Source organism: Sorex fumeus, unplaced genomic scaffold (assembly GCF_029834395.1).
Source record: "Sorex fumeus unplaced genomic scaffold, SorFum_2.1 ptg000131l, whole genome shotgun sequence".
Classification (NCBI taxonomy): domain Eukaryota; kingdom Metazoa; phylum Chordata; class Mammalia; order Eulipotyphla; family Soricidae; genus Sorex; species Sorex fumeus.
In genome coordinates, this window is record NW_026606188.1 from 21,380,908 (window position 1) to 21,395,687 (window position 14,780).

Genomic DNA, 14,780 nt, shown 5'->3' on the forward strand with positions numbered 1-14,780 from the left:
CTGGATAAAGAAACCATGTTATCTGCACTTGTATGTTCATTGCTGCACTGTTCACAAAAGCCAAAATTTGGAAAAAACCCAAGTGCCCAAGAACAGATGACTGGTTAAAGAAACTTTGGCACATCTACACAATGGAATACTATGCAGCTGTTAGAAAAGATGAAGTCATGAAACTTATATATAAGTGGTTCTATATGGAAAGTATCATGCTAAGTGAAATGAGTCAGAAAGAGAGGGACAGACATAGAAAGACTGCACTCATCTGGGGAATATAAAGTAACAGAATGAGAGACGAACACCATAGAATAGTTGAGATAAGTACCAGGAAGTTGACTCTATGGCTTGGAAGCTGGCAGCATATGCTGGGGGGAAAGGCAGCTCAGATAGAGAAGGGAACACCAAGTAAAAGGATGTTTGGAGGATTCGCTCGAGATGTGAGCTGCATGCTGAAAGTAGACTATAGACCGAACAAGATAGCCACTCAATACCTCTATTGCAAACCACAATACCCTAAAGGAAAGAGAGAGCAAAAGGGACTGCCCTGCCACAAAGGCAGGGCAGGGTTGGGGGGATGGGGTGGGGGGTTACTGGGATCATTGGTGGTGGAGAATGGGCACTGGTTGAGAGATGGGTACTCAGTCATTGTATAACTGAAACCCAAGCATGAAAGTTTGTAAGTCTTCAACTGTACCACATGGTGTTTCACCAAAAAAAAAGCATTCTTGAAAGAAAGAAAGAAAGAAAGAAAGAAAGAAAGAAAGAAAGAAAGAAACCATGTTATTAACATGAGACTGACATCCATGACAGTAGACACAAGGGCCAGGAAGATTGCTCCATAGTTGGAAGCCTGACTCATGAGCCGGGGGAGAAGGCCTGGTCTTCTTCCTCCTTCAGGTTGTACCCCCTCCCACACACCAGGTACCTGTAGAGGGCGTGGCCTCTTCAGAAGTAGGCATGGCCTCTTCAGAAGTGGGCATGGTCTCTGTAGAAGTTTGCTAGGCCTAGTTTTGGGCAGGCTGCAGGTAATTTATTCATACCCAGCAATCTCATGTAACATCTCAGTCTCCATACCTCCACACCAACATGAAGAAACAACGCAAATCCCCACCATGAGGGGAGGACAATGAAGAGTCCAGAAGCCTCAGTAGGTGCTACTCACCCCAGGGATCTCTCTAAGAAAGAATTCAGATATGAAGTAATGAAGATGTTCAATAAACTCAATGAAACAGTGAGACAGATATCCAGTAAATTAAAGGAGGACATGAGAGAAAAATCAAGAAAATACAGGAAGAAATGAGAGCAGAAGAAAAGCTAGCACAGAAATGTCACGAATAAAAAATTTGGTAGATGAAATAAAAAACTCCGTCTGTGTCCTCAACAGTAGAATGGCCACAGCTGAAGACAGAATCAGTGAGCTGGAAGATCAGCTGCACCAAGCCTACAGGCAACAACAAACAATAGCAAGAGATCTCAAAACAGCTCTAGAGCAAATCTGATTCCTAGGAGATGATTCCAAGAGGAACAACATTAGGATCATTGGAGTACCAGAAGGTCAGGGAAACAATCCCAATGGAAAAGCCACGGTGAAATAAATCATTGCTGAAAACGTCACAGAGCTGGACAATGCAGCCTTTCAGATTCAAGGAGCCCTAAGGGTGCCAGCTGAAAGAGAACTTAACAAAAACACTACAAGACATATCATAGTTAGAATGGTGGATGGTGCTGATAGAGACACAATACTGCAAACAGCAATTTCAAAGAAGGAAATCACATACAAAGGAGCACCCCTTAGATTCACAGCAGACCTATCAGAGGAAACCCTCCAAGCCCAAAAGTAATGGTGGGATATAGTGAAAAAAACTCACTGAAATGAACGCTTCACCAAGAATACTCTATCCGGCTAAACTCTCAAACTCGAAGGAACGGTACAGTATTTTGTGGATAAACAGCAGCTCAGAAACTTCACAGACTCAAAACCAAACCTAAAAGAAGGGCTAAAGGGGCTACTATAAGACAAGACAAACCTTACAAGCACAACAGACCCTTACAGAAAGATGACACAAAACCCCATAACAATAATCTCTCCCAACGTCAATGGTCTAAATTCACCAATTAAGAGACACAGAGTGACCAAAAGGAGTGAGAACAAAAGAGAATGCCCTTCCACAAAGGCAGGGTATGATGGGGGAAGGTTGTGGGAGGGATACTGGGACTGGTGGTGGTGGAGAATGGGCACTGGTGGAGGGATAGGTATTCGATCACTGTATAACTGAAACCCAAGCACAAAAATTTGTAAGTCTACAACTGTACCTCATGGTGTTTCACTAATAAAAATTTTTAAAAAATAGAGACACAGAGTTGCAAAATGGTTTCAGAGACAGAACCCAGCATTCTGCTGCCTACAAGAAACTCATCTGAACAGTCAGAGAAAACACAGACTCAAAGTTAAAGGATGGAAAACAATCCTGCAAGCAAACAGCTCCCTCAAAAAAGCTGGGGTGACCACACTAGTATTCAATAACATAAATTTCAGGTTGAAAAAGATTAGAAGGGACAGCGAAGGCGCCATTTTATATTTATCAAGAGATATGTACAGCAGGAAGAAATAACCTCTTAAATATATACACACCTAATGAGGGAACAGCTAAATATTTAAAACAACTGCTAACAGATTTTAAGGAAGACATTGCTAGCAACACAACAGTAGCCGGAGACTTCAACATCGCCTTATCACCTCTGGATAGGTCTTAAGACCTCTCCCACTATCTGATAAATTACTTTAAACTAAAAGAGAAAAGAAGTACAGCCTCATCTTTGTATCCAGTTTAATTTTTTGAGTCAGTAATACTTCATCCCTCATACATATATTTTCACCATTTTTTAAATGTAGACAGTAACACTAATGTTGAAGTTAAATAAAGGATGTATTGGAGGAGCTGACAGTAGAGAAATGCACTCTGGAAAGTACAGCTTTAAAAGCAAAGTACTATAAACAAGAATCAAGAAAAAACTTGGGGAAAAAAAGAGAAAACTTGGAGCTTGAGAAATACTACAGGGATTAAAGTGCTTGCCTTCTGTGCTACCAATCCCAGTTTTATTCCTGGCACTGCAAAAATCCCCTGAACACCTCTCAGAGCAACTTCCAAGCACAAAGCTAGGAATAGTACCAAGTACCACAGAATATGATCCAAAGCCCCTCAAAACGAACAAACAATGAAACTAATAATAGTGCATGCTGGAAATTATTATTAGAAAGTTAATATTTATTGAGCACTTTGCACTGTTCTAAGAATTTTCTATAAAATAATTCTCAAAAAGCACCAAGAGACGCATTCTATTCATTAAAGAAAGAGATAATTTTTCAAATTATTCAAGGTCAAACAAGATAGCAACTGAAGTTTTGAACGTGACCACCTGAATGCCAGGGATCAAATCTGGGACAACTACATACAAGGTTGACCCACTGTGCTCTCTCTCGGGTCTCCCTGGCTCTCTATTTAATCAGTAAATTTTATGATAGCAGTATAAGAAAACTGCTGTCAGTTTAACAGATATTCAGTATAACTAACAAAAATAGCCTGTACCCTGAAAAGGCAGAAAGCATGTTTTTTAATAGATTCTTGGCAGACAAAAAGTAGGACAAGTGTTTAATTAGTGGCAAAGATTTAAAAAACTATTTTTAACAGATTTTTATATTTTTCATCAAAATGAAAAAATTTCTGTAAACCAGAAAAATCAATATATACACAAAATTTAATTATCATTCTTATAATCCCTAATTTTATGAGAATGTTTTAATGTTTCTTTAGGAGAAAGTTATCATTCTATTTTGACTGGAAATAGATATTGCATGATTATTCTTAAATACAAGGCCTTTTGTAGGTATTTTCTATTATTAACAGTGGCTATATATCATATTCTTGATTCAATCTATTTGTTCCAGACAGAAAACAAAGGTTAATCTCAAAACCACACTTTCACTTAAATAGGAACTAACAATAAGTGCTATATGTATCTTTTGAAATTATTTCAAAATATTTGAACTTTCAAAGTTTAAAAGATACAGATTAATATTATAATTGAAAAATGATTATGAGGCACATATTACTGTTCAAATATAAACCGGCTCCAAAAAAGTAAAAAAAAAATTCTTTCCCTTCTCTATATTCCCACCATTAAAATAACAATAAACTGATAACAATCACATTAAATAGGAAATATATTTACAGTTCTTGGCTTTATCTGCAGATCGGGCGCAGGTTTCTTTGAGTACATTATATAAATGCCTTGTAGCATTATTCCTGAAACAAAGAGTATGCATAACTATATTATTTCAAAATCATGTTATTAAACATATTTATGCAGTTCTTGAAAACGTTTAAATATATTTACATGCTGTTCATAAATATAGGGAAAAATAAAGAAGTTGAGTATATACCATTAGCAAACCTAATCATCTGCCTCCCTTTAAGATGGTCTCTTCCTTCAAAAGCTACTCCAAGATCCATGCCCAAGGATCATTCCTAGCAGTGTTCAGGGACTATACAATACCAGGACCAAATCTGAGCCTCCCTTATATGAGGCAGTATTCTTCGAACTGAGCTATCTCTCCAGCCTTTTCTTTATATGACCCACACCTAAAAGCACTTGGAGACACAAGGCAGTGGTGTGTGTATATGTGTGTGCAGAGGGGTATGGGGGGATTGAAACTTTAATACAGTCAGGGGCTCACCACCTGAGCCATCTCCCCCATGCCTGGACTTTTAAATGATTACTCTGAATATTTCTAATGTACCACCTTCAAAGCATAAGTTTCTAGCAAGCAATCCCAAATATATCTCTTAGCTCAGTAGATGTAGAGATGACACCTACTGAGAAAACTCAGTACTATAAATTTAAAACTTGCATTAAAAAAGTTACAAAAGTTAAAATACTTGAAAATAATAAAGATTATATATGACAAGCTTATATCTACAGATTCCAGAACTCTAACAACTCTTGGCAGAGATGTGGTGAAAAGGAACTCATTGAGAGTTATTGGGAATGTTTCTGGTTTAGCTTCAGTGGAAAACAGCATAAAACTAAAAATATAAAAGTTGGGGGGTGGACATTACAGTAAGCAGGGTGCTTGCCCTGCACAAACCCAATCTGGGTTCTATACCTGGCACCCCATCTGGTCCCTTCCTGCCCCAACAGAGGCCCAGTAATCAAAAACCTCCAGTACTCAACTGCCACTATGCTCACAGCCAATTTCCATAGGCTCAGACAAGCCTCATCCATGAGTGAATCTGCTGAAAAACTCAGGTATGCAGGTTTTGTGACTGAAATCTCTAGGCTCCACAGAGTAGGGAATGTGCGACCCTTCCATCTCCCTGTTCTTCCAGGAGCCTGGCAGTCACAACTCACAAACTGCCTCTGGTGCCATATAAGCTTATTAATTGGCCATGATCCAGACTCACAAATAAATCTCAGAAGAGATCAACAAGCTGCAGAGATTCCTCAGATTCAAAAGTCATCTTCCAGTTAAAAATTTAACTGTATAGGGTTACCCTATTTAAAAGGGTAACCTTACCCTATTTAAAATATTAGAATTCCTGGAGTACACAGTCGCATTTACAGTGGCACGACATCACATACTCTATGCCACTGATGTACCAAGAGTAGCACACCACATTTGATAGGGTGTAAAGTAGAAGGCAACCAATCTAGATCAAAAAAAAAAAAAATTTGCATACAGGCTCAACCTGTGACGACACATTAGTAATCTCGTATATAAGGGCTTACTGGTCCCAGGGTGAGATACAACAATCTTCACACACTTTCCTCTAAGGAAACTTTTTTGGATCATTTTTAGATTTATAACAGGCAAGACTTAGGGACAGGCTTTGGTTGGGAATATTCAAAATAGTAGTAGTAGGAAGGTGTAATGGTGGTGGGATTGGTGTTGTAATATTGAGTGTAATAAACTGTGAACAAGTTTATAAAAAGTAAAATTTTAAAAAAGCAAAAAACTAAAAAATCAAAGTGGAACTCTTTTTAGATGCCAAAGTAGAAGACTTATTTATGTAAATGAGAATATGCATATTATGTTAAATGATTTGAATGTCTTCATCTACAGGAGTTAAAATTATATAGCAATCAATCCAAAGAGACTTTTGTTGATTCATTCTTTAATAATTCCATTTGCCTTCAAGATTTTTTGGAGCAAGCTATATGAAGTACATTTTTTATATGCTTCCCAAAGGATGAGTTGGCTGGTTGAAGGGGAGTTTGGAGGAGAGAAGGGGGACTGGGGCTGGAACATTGTAGGCTTGGAACAACTGTAGTATGAATTTTATAAGTTATGGTGTTTTAATAAAAATAAACTTAAAATAAAATCAGAACTCCTACATGATCAGGATTCCATTTGTCAGCTTCTATCCCAAGAACACAAAAACAATGTAAAAATAAATATAGATGTTTATTGTAATGCAGGGCTGGAGTGATAGCACAGCAGTAGGGTGTTTGCCTTTCACGCAGCCAGCCTGGCCGAGCCGGGTTCAATTCCTCCGCCCCTCTCGAAGAGCCTGGCAAGCTACCGAAAGTATTCGATATGTCAAACACAGTAACAAGAAGTATCACAATGGAGACGTTACTGGACCCGCTCGAGCAAATCGATGAACAACGGGAGGACAGTGTTTTTTTATTGTAATGCTACTTACCGTAGTCAAGATCTAAAAACAACCCAAGTGACCAACAACAAATGATTAAAAAAAACTGTAGTATATTATACACAAGAGAATACTACTCAACTGTAAGAAAAGATAAAATCTTGCCTTACACTGCAATGTGGATAGGAAGAGAGGGCTATGTTGACCAAAGAAAGTCAGAGAAAAGGACAAATACCAGATGGTCTCACTCATATGTGGTATATAAAGAAACAGCCAGGTTGTGTAATCTAATATGGACCAATACAAATGAAAGGATAAAAAAGTTGTGGTAGGAGAGAGAGAACAAAAGGGAATATCCTGCCACAGAGGTAGGGTGGGATGGGGGGATGGGGGGTGGGAGGGATACTGGGATCAGTGGTGGTGAAGAATGGGCACTGGTGAAGGGATGGGTATTCAATCATTGTATAACTGAAATCCAAGCACAAAAATTTGTAAGTCTACAACTGTACCTCATGGTGTTTCACTAATAAAATTTTTTTAAAAAAGTTGTGGTATATATACACAATGGAATAGTCTTAAGTTGTAAGAAAAGATGAAATCAGTCAGTTTGCTGCAACATGGATGGAACTTGAGGGTATCATGTTAAGCAAAGTAAGTCAGAAGAAAGACAGATACTGGATGATCTCACTCATTTGTGAACTATAAATAGACAAAAAAAAAAGGGAATGAATACTGCTGAATAATGACAAATCCTTGTGCTTCTATTACAAAACTACTTGATTTCCAAGCAGTGAGGTAAGGGGTGGTGGGAAAAAATATAGAATTAGAGATGACACAGGGACAGTGGTAGAGGGTCGGGGGCTCTTGGATGGTAGTAGGATACAGAAACTTTATATGTCAATAGTATAAACTTTAACATTATTGCAACCATGTTACCTAAACTATAATTTTTTTAAATTTTAAAGAAAACCAACAGGGTGAGAGAGATAGTACAATAGGTAAGGCAATTACCCTGCATATATGACCAACCTGGGTTTAAGACCCAGCACTCCATATGCCCACCCCCTGAAGGAGTGACACCTGAGGAAAGGTGGAAGGGACAGAGGGACGGACAAATGGAGGAAGGTAGGGAGGGAGGAAGGGAATGAATAATAACTAGTGGTAACAAAACTTTGAATCTTCACTATAGAACTAGGGTAACCTAGTCTTGAGGGGAGGGAGCTTTAGGGTTGGGGATGGAAGAGGCAGGAATAAGCCCTGAGCTAGGTGTGCTCCCCACAAAGAAAAGACCAGGATAGAATATATAGTAGGCATAGCTTTAGAACCTTCTTCCCTTCAATAAACAAACTCATTTCAGTAGGGAAAAATGGAGGTGTAATATTTAAATTGCATTTGAGATGCTATAGGTTATCCTTCAGTTGTGCTACAAGAATTGTTGAAATGGTATTTTTCACTTATTAGCAAATTTAATGAGACGGTAATGGGCCTTTAAGAACAGTATTAGCAGGATACTTAAAATAGGAATAAAAATATTAGCACTTTTTATGAAACTATGCATAACTTTTTTCAGTATTTATTTGGCAGATAAACATTTCTCTATTAAGTCCATGTGATAAAGAGATAGTTCAATGAGTTGAGAATGTGCTTTAAGAAAAAAAAGTCCAGGGAATGGAACAATAGCACAGTGGGTAGGGTGTTTGCCTTGCACGCCGCAGACTGAGGTTCGATTCCCAGCATCCCATATGGTCCCCCGAGCACCTCCAGGAGAGATTCCTGAGTGCATGAACCAGGAGTAACTCCTGTGCATCGCTGTATGTGACCCAAAAAAGAAAAAAAAAAAGTCCAATCCCAACACCACATGGTCTCCTGAGCACCAAGCTAGGAGCAGCCCCTGAGCACCACCAGATATGTCCTCCCCCAAAAAAAATAAAATAAAATGAATTCAGTATGATGTGATCTGAATAATGTGATAAAGTAAGACTTAGCCATTACAAAAAAAAGGAAAGGAAAAATATAAATGATAATAAAAATGTAGGCCAAAGTTATGAAAAAATTACTGTATCACTGTCAGAAATAAGATTTTGATATTGGAACTGAATCCTTCATAAGTGCTATACCTAGGATAATAGAAAAGCAAAAAAGTAAATGATATATTGGCAGTCACAGACACAGAATTATCAGATTATCTTTTATTATACAAGTAATGGATTCTCCTGACATTTTACAAAATGAGAAGTTTATGACCAGTTTTGCTAAATGCAAGAAAGTAAAACAGATGTTATCCTTTTTTCATAGCATGACGAAAGAAGTCTACATTTATCTTGATGCTATATAATACATAAGTTCTTAATACACCATCAAAAGTTATTTTAGGCCCAGGAGATGGTTCAAAGGCTAGAGCGGAGTGGAGTTCATGACCACTTCAATCAGCTTAATCAATGGCTGAATAAATTGCAATATTCCTACATTAAAAGAAAAAAAAACAAAGGCTAGACAGAAACTGTGTCTGCAAGTTTGATACTCTACACCACATGGTTCCCAGAAGAGGGTTTCCCCAACCACCTCAAGATGTAACCAAAGAATGTATTTCAATAATAAATTTAGAAAGAAAAATAACTTTGAAAAAAAACAAATTAAATTACTACTCACTCTTTAATTAATTCCTTGTTTTCTTGAATTCCTTCTTCTAACTTCAAACTTACTTTTTCATTCTCAAACTATTTGTAAAACAGAACAGCTCATAACATTTTGCTCAGCAATGCAGAAATATTAATATAATTATTAATCAGTAGTTCCTCAGTAACACACCACAATCTGTAAGAATTCTTTGTTCACACAAAAACAATTTTCCCAAAAGAATTCAGGTCTCATTTTTTAATCACTCTAAAATTAAACTTGCCAAATAATATACAAAAAAGTATCAAATGACATTTTAATAAAATATCTTCCCTAAATGTTTTTAAATGGCAGCTCATCTTCATTCAAAACCAATTTACATTTTAAAAATAATTTCCTCCTCGGGGCTAGAGAGATAGCACAGCAGGTAAGGCATTTGCCTTGCATGTGGCCGACCCGGGTTCGATTCCCAGCATCCCATATGGTCCCCTGAGCACCTCCAGGAGTAATTCCTGAGTGCAGAGCCAGAAGTAACCCCTGCAAATCACCAGGTGTGACCCCAAAAGCAAAAAAAGAAATAATTTCCTCCAAAATGTCACAAAATTAAAGCTAAATCATTTTTGCAGCTAAGTCATTTCAAATTTTAATTTTTTCTACAAATATCATACTTGAATGCAATAATTTATTTACATAAAACATCATCAGTAACAAAAAAATTGAAACCATAATAAATTAAACTCATTAAATCAATCTTTGTCAAAAATAATTGTTTCCTTAACATTTCTAAAGTATTTTATTTCCCTCACCAATTGCATTAAGTTTTGTTCAGTTCTGTGTGATTCATCCTAAAGTTGAAAGGCAACTAATATCTCAAAGTATAAATGATACAAAATATAAATGAAACTTAAAATAATACCATTCTGAAAATACACATTACTATAGCAAGCCCAACTTAATTTCAAATACTCCATTTTAAATAATGTGATGTCAATATTTACTGTTCTATATTTTCAAATCCAGATATTATACCTGTAATTCCTGGATAGCTTTTCGTTGGGCTTCAATTATCTTTCTGTTTTCTTGCAATTTATTTTCTTTCTCCTTCAGTTCAGATTCTGCACTAACTTTCCACTTCTTGATCTTCTCAGCTTCCTTATAAAGTTTTGAATACAGTATACTCATTGGCTCTGACTTCTATTAAAATAAATTTTGAAAGATTACTGTTGAAATTTGCAACAGATCTTGCAATCAATCAAGAGCTACCTAATAAAAACAGCCATGAGCAAGCTAAGAACAAATCTCTTCCATTCATGCCTTAATTTAAAACTGAAAGTATATTAGCTCTTTAAAAATCACTAAAATGCACTTAGTTCAGAAGTTAGAAGTAATTCTGTTAACTGGGGAATTTAGTTGGTTAAAAGCTAAAATAAATCTCTGCACAAAATATATAAATTTCAGTAGTAGTCTTGAACACTTTGGCTATACAATTTGGGGATTCACTAGAGGATATGAAGTTTAAAATCTAATTTAAAATACAATAGTGAGGGGCTGGAACTATAGCACAGCGGGTAGAGTGTTTGCCTTACATATGGCCAACCCAGATTCTATTCCCAGCATCCCATATGGTCCCCCAAGCATCACCAGGAGTAATTCCTTAGTGCATGAGCCAGGAGTAACCCCTGTGCATTGCTGGGTGTGACCTAAAAAGAAAAAATAATAATAATAATATAATAGTGAGCAAAACAATCTCTCATTTAGCCTGTGGGTTTTATTTGGACTTAATGTAGATTTCCCGCGTGATACATTTCCACTTTGTGAGGTATTTTTCAATCACACTGATTTTCTGCTTGCTGGTAAATTCTACTATCAAAAAACGTTTTTTTTCTTTTTGGGTCACACCCAACGATGCACAGGAGTTACTCCTGGCTCTGCACTCAGGAATCACTCCTGGTGGTGCTCAGGGGACCATATGGGATGCTGGGAATCAAACCTGGGTCGGTCACATACAAGGTAAATGCCGTACCTGCTGTGCTATCACTCCAGCAACTCAAAAAACTTTTTAAAAACATTCTGTGATACTACAATCATAGCAACAAATATATAGCACTATACTAAACCACAGCAGAGTCTGGCAAACTCCCCATCGCATATTTGATATGGCAAAACCCAGTAACAATGATAGGTCTCATTCCCCTGACACTGAAAGAACCTCCAATGTGGCACTTGCTAAAATCTCACGGCTAGGACAAATGGAGACGTTAGTGGTGCCTGCTCAAGGAAATCGATGAGCAACGGGATGACAGTGATACAGTGATACTAAACCACAAAATTTCCCCCTTTTGAAGGGAAAAGCTCCAGAGTAGGCACAGGAGGCCCGAGGGCAGCCACTCCTTGCAATTCTCAGCCAACAAGGACAGTAGTTTAATACAAGGGCCCAAGGATGCTGTGCTGCTCTGACCCTACATCAGAGGGCTGCCAGGACCCTCATGAGAGGGCTGTGGTGTGGGAGATGGAACTGCCATACTCTAGTCTATTTCATACTATAAGTAAGTATGCTTTAATGATCAAAGCCTTGCACACAGCTATCCTGGGTTCGATCCTGGGCATCCCATATGTTCCCCTGACCCTAACAGGAGTGATTCCTGAGCACAGTCAGAATTAACCCCTGAGCACCACCAGGTGTGCACCTGCAAAAAAAATAAAATTAAATAATTGTTTATAAAATATTACTTTATTCTCGGTCTTTTCATAACATATATCATAAAATATATGTAATATATTAAAATATTGGTTTTATTCTTGGTCATTTCATAATACATATAGTATTTATATATATTATGAAAACACCAATAACATATATTTATTTGTATATAGATAGATGATATATACATACCCATCTCCTCTATTTCTTATTTTTGTGGTTTAAAATTAAAATTAAACTTCCCCTATAGACAGAATACTTGTTATCTCCCACAAATACACAGAAGCCTAATGTTTCAGCAATTTTAAAGGAAGAATAAAAAGAAAACATGGGTTTAAAGGATGCATTTGAAATAAATATTAATCTTTTTGAAGTTTCAAAGGATATATAAAAATTAATGATCTCCAAGTGTAAGAAATTAAATATGGATGGGAAATCTTCTGACCTCAAAATCTGAGTCTTTAGGTGCTTCCTGGTTGTGACGACTGTCAGAATTATCAACCTATAAGATGTGTAAATATTTCTCATAAGAAATCATTTTTGATGATAGTTTTCAAAAAGCAATTAATAATGAAGACTAATAATTCAACAACTAAAAAATTACTTTTTTCTCAATCAAGCAATACAGTAATTAAACAGATTATATACACATTAACTGACCTGTTCAAGCATGGACATGGGCAAAAAGCTAATTTTTTGTAAAGCAGAAGCTGAAAGAAAAAAATACAGATGGTACTAAATATGCTAAAACATTGTTTTTATTGTATTATATCTAACCATAATATTGTTAATACTATTAAAATTATATTTAGTATATTTTCATTATTAACAATGTGCATGTAAAAATGTTTCTATATAAGGTGATTTATTGCTTTTCCAGTCTTACTTGAAGCCGTATTTTCCCCATTTTTGGAAAGATCAGTGACAGTAAATGGAAAACCAAAATCTTCAATACACCTGTTAAAAGACTACAAAAAAAGATACAGAAATTTTTAAGCAAATTGTCCCATATTATTTGGTAAAAGTATAACATAATTACATAAGCAATATACAACTACTCAAATTAATAACACATCAACCACTCTATGAGGTTTCCAGTAATAGCTTTAAGGAGCCCCCAGCATAGTTTCAGGGGTAGCTCCAAACCACAACAGAGTGTGGCCAAAAAGCAAAAACAAAAACATAAAAACAAACAAAAATGAGCAAATGCTCTACCAAAAAAATGCTGTTAGATAAAAAATGAGGCAAGACCATAAAGCATCTAATCGATGCTTTGTAAGCATTCAAGAATTATAAGTAATGTTAATGAGCATTCTAAAACACTGGTTTATTTCAACCTTATTATGACCTTTCCCTTGTTAGACATAAGAATTGCCTCACTAAAAAGCATTTTTAATGTTACACTCCTCTAGACTTCATAGCCATAAGGATTTTTCTAAAGCACATAAAATTGAAACATCCATTGTTTCATCTATTGGATATAAAGCTTCACATAAGAATTAATAAGTGAAAAAAGCGATTTTGCCTGGGAAATATGTTACATTTTCTTACCCTACTATATAAGTGAAGTAACTTCCTTTATCCTGTTAACCAAGAAGCTCAGTGACAAAATTTAAGCTTAAAGATACTGTTAATTTTTACTAACGGTTAATATATTTGCCCAAATTTTCTTTATCTTCTTTCACTATTCCCTTAATACATAGTACTCTTTGATAATATATTTTATGAGTTGCCTCGCATTACTTAAAAGGGAGAAGGGCTAAAATCAGCCAGTCCTGCTATATATAGGTAAGTTCTATTCTTTCGAGGAAATTTAATTTCATCAACTGAATGATGCCCATATACGTGTCCAAAGCAATTTGAAATTCTCGTCTAAATCAGACCATACCTACTGAAAAAAGTAATTGTAAAATATCATGGGGAAAAAATAACCCTTGACTCTAAAGAAAACTGAAAAGTAAGATTTAGATGCAAATTTACCTTGAAATTCGCCTCTCCTGCCAGTGTCTGAGGTTTCACTGCAGACACTTGACTGCTACTTAACCTTGGCGGCACGAACAACTTAAAGGGCTTCGCCTTGTCCATTTTCTCTCTTGCTGTTCCTTATGTACCGTTCAGGAGAAGGGGCGAGAGAAAGAATTTCACACGTCGCCCAGTACACTAACCGGTATTTTCCAAGCTACGTCGGGCGCTCGACGCAGGGCCCGACCCAGCCACCCCACACCCCAGCCCCACGCCCCAGCGGGTGATCCGAAAGAACACCAAGAGACAAGCAAAAAAACGCAACGTGTACATAAACGGCGCAGGGGAAACTGAAGGGCTAGGCGCACGTGTCAGGACCAGGGTGGAAGGCTCTGGAAGCCTCCCGAAGCGGGGGGGGGGGGGGGGGGGGGGGGAGGGGGGAAGGGCTCTCCCCTACCCGCTGAGGCATCGCAGGAGATACAGGTGTGAGATTCAACAGGCACTCATGCTGGGAAAGAGCCATGTCCACTAGGAAGGCACGACGCGGGGGCACTGGTGGGGAGGGGGGTTGACGGTAGACAGAGTGCGCGGGTGCGAGGCGAGGCCTGGGCTCGGCTCGCCGGGGGGATACCGACGGGGAGACTGCGGGGTGACGGGGGGGGGGGCAACAGTGGGTGCGAGGTGCGGCCTGAGATCCGCCCGCTGGGGGGACAACGGCGGGGAGATGGCGGGGCAACCGTTGGGCGATGGCCAAAACAAGGTGCGGCCCTGGGCTCCGTCCGTTGGGGAGGAACAACGGCGGAGCTACTGCTGGGCGATGGCGGGCACAAGGCGCCGCCCTGGGCTAGGCT

At 37.9% G+C, this 14,780-nt stretch overlaps 1 protein-coding gene across 1 annotated transcript in view; it reads right to left on the reverse strand.

Annotated features, from left to right (window-relative positions):
• The window catches only part of SYCP1 (synaptonemal complex protein 1), a 152,338-nt gene extending 138,286 nt beyond the window's left edge, over positions 1–14,052 (reverse strand). The window contains exons 1-7 of the mRNA XM_056139140.1: positions 13,948–14,052; positions 12,854–12,935; positions 12,628–12,677; positions 12,413–12,469; positions 10,296–10,460; positions 9,300–9,367; positions 4,228–4,301 (exon numbers count right to left, since the gene is read on the reverse strand). Coding sequence (XP_055995115.1) covers positions 4,228–4,301; positions 9,300–9,367; positions 10,296–10,460; positions 12,413–12,469; positions 12,628–12,677; positions 12,854–12,935; positions 13,948–14,052 — 601 coding nt within the window. The remainder of the gene's footprint in view (positions 1–4,227; positions 4,302–9,299; positions 9,368–10,295; positions 10,461–12,412; positions 12,470–12,627; positions 12,678–12,853; positions 12,936–13,947) is intronic.
• Positions 14,053–14,780: the final 728 nt, after the last annotated feature.